The 5,533-nt window shown below is 53.3% G+C and overlaps 3 protein-coding genes across 3 annotated transcripts in view; all 3 read left to right on the forward strand.

The window, feature by feature from the left end:
* Positions 1-58: 58 nt before the first annotated feature.
* Positions 59-1,842, forward strand: VDBG_03874 (heat shock protein SSB1; the record flags this gene model as incomplete). Its single annotated transcript, XM_003005875.1, has 3 exons — positions 59-996; positions 1,061-1,311; positions 1,365-1,842. 3 exons carry the CDS (start codon positions 59-61, stop codon positions 1,631-1,633), a joined length of 1,458 nt encoding a protein of 485 aa, XP_003005921.1.
* A 1,396-nt stretch (positions 1,843-3,238) lies between these two features.
* Positions 3,239-3,672, forward strand: VDBG_03875 (predicted protein; the record flags this gene model as incomplete). The annotated part of the gene is made up of 2 exons (XM_003005876.1): positions 3,239-3,317; positions 3,410-3,672. The coding sequence occupies 2 exons, from the start codon at positions 3,239-3,241 to the stop codon at positions 3,670-3,672; spliced, it is 342 nt and encodes a 113-aa protein (XP_003005922.1).
* A 641-nt stretch (positions 3,673-4,313) lies between these two features.
* The window catches only part of VDBG_03876 (conserved hypothetical protein), a gene marked incomplete at both ends in the record, with an annotated part of 2,080 nt that continues 860 nt past the window's right edge, over positions 4,314-5,533 (forward strand). The window contains 3 exons of the mRNA XM_003005877.1: positions 4,314-4,689; positions 4,740-4,868; positions 5,040-5,507. Of these exons, the coding sequence (XP_003005923.1) occupies positions 4,314-4,689; positions 4,740-4,868; positions 5,040-5,507 (973 nt within the window). The remainder of the gene's footprint in view (positions 4,690-4,739; positions 4,869-5,039; positions 5,508-5,533) is intronic.

Below are 5,533 nucleotides of genomic sequence, written 5' to 3' on the forward strand. Positions count from 1 at the left end.
CCCACCCAAAAACGGCCCAACAAAAAGCCAGAATGAAAATTTGCTAACAACCTCCCAGATGAAGGAGATTGCTGAGGTCAAGCTCGGCAAGAAGGTTGAGAAGGCCGTCATCACCGTCCCCGCCTACTTCAACGACAACCAGCGTCAGGCCACCAAGGACGCCGGTGCCATCGCTGGTCTCAACGTTCTCCGTATCATCAACGAGCCCACCGCTGCCGCCATCGCCTACGGTCTCGGCGCTGGCAAGTCCAACAAGGAGCGCAACGTTCTCATCTACGATCTCGGTGGTGGTACTTTCGATGTCTCCCTCCTGAACATCCAGGGTGGTGTCTTCACCGTCAAGGCCACTTCCGGTAACACCCATCTTGGTGGCCAGGACTTCGACACCAGCCTCCTCGAGCACTGCAAGAAGGACTTCCAGCGCAAGTCGAAGAAGGATATCTCCAACGACCCCCGTGCCCTGCGTCGTCTCCGCACTGCTTGCGAGCGTGCCAAGCGTACCCTGTCCAGCGGTGCCCAGGCCACCATTGAGATCGACTCCCTCTTCGACGGCGAGGACTTCCAGATGCAGATCACTCGTGCCCGTTTCGAGGAGCTCAACGCCAAGGCCTTCAACGGCACCCTCGAGCCCGTCGCTCAGGTCCTGAAGGATGCCAACCTCCAGAAGAGCGCCGTTGAGGAGATTGTCCTCGTCGGTGGTTCCACTCGTATTCCCCGTATCCAGAAGCTCCTGTCCGAGTTCTTCGACGGCAAGAAGCTCGAGAAGAGCATCAACCCCGACGAGGCTGTCGCCTACGGTGCCGCCGTCCAGGCCGGTATCCTCTCCGGCAAGGCCACCTCCGCCGAGACTGCCGACCTCCTGCTTCTCGACGTCTGCCCCCTTTCCCTCGGTGTCGCCATGGAGGGTAACATCTTCGCCCCCGTCGTTCCTCGCGGCAACACTGTTCCGTGTATCAAGAAGAGGACCTTCACCACTGTTGCCGACAACCAACAAACGTATGTCGCTTATTCTTCTTGCCAAATCCCGAACGTCAGTCCAGATTTACTCACAGTTTCACAGCGTCCAGTTCCCCGTCTACCAGGGTGAGCGTGTCAACTGCGAGGACAACACCTCGCTGGGTGAATTCACTCTTGCTCCCATCCCCCCCATGCGCGCCGGTGAGGCCGTCCTCGAGTGTGTCTTCGAGGTCGACGTCAACGGTATCCTCAAGGTCACCGCCACCGAGAAGACCTCCGGCCGTAGCGCCAACATCACCATCTCCAACTCTGTCGGCAAGCTCTCTTCTCACGAGATTGAGAACATGATCAACGGTCAGCCCAATTCCCTCACGTGTGCATTGGACATCAGCTAATTCGCTACACAGACGCCGAGAAGTTCAAGTCCAGCGACGAGGCCTTCTCCAAGAAGTTCGAGGCCAAGCAGCAGCTCGAGTCCTACATTGGTCGCGTTGAGGAGATCATCTCTGACCCGACACTGTCCCTCAAGCTCAAGCGCGGCCAGAAGGACAAGATTGAGCAGCAGGTCAGCGAGGCCATGGCCAAGCTTGAGATCACCGACGCCTCGGCTGAGGACCTCAAGAAGCAGGAGCTCGCTCTTAAGCGTCTCGTCACCAAGGCCATGTCTTCACGGTAAAGGGAGACTTTTTCACTTGCAGCAGATGGTCAGCCTTGGGTTGGAGCTGGGTGTGGTAGAGCAAAATCTGGTGTGATGGAGTACGCGCGCGCAACCAACCGGATATTCGGGGAGCGAGCGGGCCTTTTAGAAGATGGGTTGCGTCGCCAAATAATGCTGCGACGTTTCGGTAGTCTTTTAACGATGGCTCTCTAAAACCTTTTACTCTTTATTCTATGCCTGCTGTTTTTTTGTGTCCCGTCTCACACTGATGGCGTTCGGTTCGATGCTTTGCATTCTGGACAGGTAAACAGTCTGCTTCGTACAGTTTATTATATAACGGAGGCCTCAAGCGAGGATACACGTGAAAAGTTGCGATCTGCCAACGCTTGAGTGACAACGAAAGAAGATGGCGAAGCCTTGACCTCTTGCCCGAAACTGTCTTAGCAAGCTGCCAGAAACGCTCCCATTGTTAGGTCCTCCGTGGCACTTCGCTAGATAACAACCTTCCAAGGAAACAGTGAACAATGCTCGTACTTTACACTCTTGCACTACTTAGGTATATTGGACACCAGTGAATGATCGACGACGAAGCTCCTGCCACACTCGATGCCTCGCCTACAATGGAAGGAAATCCATTCCCCATCTACTACCCAATAGCGTACCTCACCACTACACACTCACTACCTATAATCCCATACTTCAAGCCCCAACCACGACAATTTCCCAGCACTGCATCGACGGTCTCCTCTTTGTCCCACAGTCATCGGAATATCCCAATATCGTCGACTTTGCAGCGATCGCGGCGTTTCGACGATATAACGTGTACTTCTCATGACGAAAAGTTATACCGTTTGCCCTTACCCTACGAACCGGAACCGGTCGAGAGACCAGCAATTTATTAAGCTGCTCTACAGAGCACTTAGTAAAGGCTGTTTAACCTACGACGGATACTACCGCGCTTTACAACTATACGGCAGTGAAGAGGGCATCGCCAAGGAGACCTCGAAGACAAATAAGCTCTTTGAGGAGTGGTGTAAGAAGCACGAGTGTCGTATTGACGAATTCCGATCAAAGGCTCGCCAAGAAGGATTCCCCGATCCTCGCTACGGCAATTTGAAGCACATTATCTATACGAATTCCTTCAGTGTTTCTAGGGCGGTTCCAGAGGACGAAGCCAAAGACCTCATGGAAAAGTTTGGGCAACCACCTTGGATTACTGACGAAGCTGGCCACCCAGCCGAGACCTGGAACCCTCATAATGAGGAGTGGCTCGAGTTCATCGTTGAGGGAGAAGGTACTGCTAGTACTACGAATATTACCGACCTTGTTGAGGGAGAGGAAGCCGACTCAAGCCCTGAACCTTTAGAGAAGCCACCTACTGCGCATCTTCGGGAATTTTTCATGGCTCCAACATAAGGTAAGTCGACTAGCCGTAATACTGGCGGTCAATTCACTACTGGCTTGTCGGGCACTTAGGGCAGTAAGTCGAATACGGCTCGCTATGTACCGGCGAAGAGCTCCTCTCTGGACCCGGCGAATAATCCCGCCAACAGTTACAATCAAATCATTATCGACGGTCTTCCAACTCCTATGCCCCCACCCAAAGGCAAGTCTTCCAATTCAATGTCATTGAAGGAAGTCAGCGGCAGTAGTGTGGCCAGCGGTGTCCGCACCGCTATACGCCAAGTTGAGAAACACGTTGGTACGATTCCAAATGCCGTCGAGTATACAAAGGCGTTGCTGGAATTGCTGGCAGTATCAATGCAAGCCGCAGCTCCGTTGATGAAGGAGCAGAGGTTTACAACTCATTCCTCGTGGCCCAGAGTACCGACGGTCTCCCACGTCTCCAAGACGACCTCCAGCAAGTCCTTGACTTCCTTAATGACCTCGACAAAAAGCAGAAGAACGATTCTTCAGATCAGGACGAACCTTCGAAACTCAACCCTGCAGAGCTCATGAAACACATCGGGGATATGGCCATGAAACTCGAAAAAGGAAACGAGAAGGAGAAATCTCAACCCTGGCGTTGCAACCGCATCTCTTCTAACCGCTGGTAATACAGATATGATTCTGACATTGTACCCTTTTGTGTACATAGCCCAGAGAAGATACTCACTTGAAGTATCTTTTAGATGAATGAAATAAAATCATAATAACAGAATAACATCCTGTGATTGTGATCTGCTATGTGTTGGTATGCACGCATTTATGCCCTGTACAACACAGGAATCCTACATCATCATCACATGCCACTGCTCGCTCTGTTGTCTTTCATAATGATAATATCTTTATGTTATCATGGTTCCGAAAAGTTTCAGTGTGTTCTTAGTATAGCGAATTGAAGATCTTTGCATGGCCTGACCTTCCTTATTCTCTCCATCGGCTCCGGCTTAGGCAAAGCCAGGTAGGTAGACATGCTCGATGAAGACATCTGGTTTTGGTCCCCCCCTCCGTTCTATTCCTTTCATTCCACAGTCCTACTGAACACTGAATCGGGAAGTTGCTATATTTACTTTCTGGCCGCTGCACCCCAGACTTCGGCACTTGCGTTCCACATTCCGATATCCCTCTACATTCCTCACGCAGACCACCCCGATCGATTCATCAATCTGCATCGCCCACAAAACAGCATCGTTAGAACCACCTGCCGCAGGGCGCAATTGTTATCAAACACCTTAGACGGCATCAAGTCACAATCATGGCTCCCAACCTCCGCATCATGGGTGCCCGTCTGCTGACTCTCTTCCTCGGCGCCTTCCTACTCGCCAGTATCGTCTCAGCTCACGGCGCTCACGAGGCCGAAGAGCTCGCCGAGCTGGAGAAGTATAGTCTTACTCACGCCACCAACCTGGCTCATTGTCGTGACACCCTCCAGCGTGATGGTGTTCTTGCCCGGGCCATCGAGCGCCGCGCCGCCGTCGTCGAAACCCACATGCGCCGTCGGGACATTATTAGCGTCCTTCGCAAGGATCACGAGAACAACACAGTCAACTGGAAGTCTACTGATCGCGAAATCTTTGCGACCCGCGATGATGGATGCGTGCTCACGCCCGAGTCTACTGAGGGTCCTTTCTGTGAGTGCCTGCCTGGTCCCCCGTTTCGTGGCCATTGCTGACAAGAGTAGATATTGAGGGCGAAAAGCTGCGTTGGAACCTGCAGGACGGGGAGCAGGGCGTTCTGATGTACCTGGACTTCCAGATCATCGATACCGAGACATGCAAGCCTGTCGAGGGACAGTATGTCGAGATTTGGCGTAAGTGGCCCAGTTCTTCGTCGCACCCTCTGAGCTGCTACTATACCGCTGCTTAGATTGGTTCCTCTCACCAAGAACACTGCCTCTTGACCCGGTAGTGTTATCTTTCAATTCAGCAATCCTACATAGAAAGCCAGGTTTTGAAGTTCACGTTGACTAATGTCCCATCAGACACGAACGCTACGGGCATCTACTCGGGCGTCCCCTACTCCTTCGACCCATCGAACCGCAAGACCACATTCGGCCGCGGCATCTCGACGACAAACTCCGACGGCGCCGTATGGTTCGGATCCATCTTTCCCGGCCACTACGGCGGCCGCACGCCGCACGTTCACATCATGACACACAACGCAGACTACGCCGACCCCCTGACGAACCGCACCCTCCAGAACAACGTCGCCACCCACGCCGGCCAGGTCTACTTTGACCAGCGTCTCGTCGACGCTGTCCGCAACGTCTATCCCTACAGCGCCAACGAGCAGCGTTTCACGACCAACTTTGCCGACGGCTTCTTCCGCCAGGCGTCCTCGGTCTCAGACCCGGTGCTCAGCTACTTCTTCCTCAATAAGGCGGAGGAAGGATATGGCAATGTCGAGGGCGGTTTGCTCGCTTGGAAGATCATCCGCGTCAACATGACGCGTGAGCGGGAGATTTCTGTCATGGAC

This window comes from Verticillium alfalfae, genomic scaffold (assembly GCF_000150825.1).
Source record: "Verticillium alfalfae VaMs.102 supercont1.4 genomic scaffold, whole genome shotgun sequence".
NCBI classification, from domain to species: domain Eukaryota; kingdom Fungi; phylum Ascomycota; class Sordariomycetes; order Glomerellales; family Plectosphaerellaceae; genus Verticillium; species Verticillium alfalfae.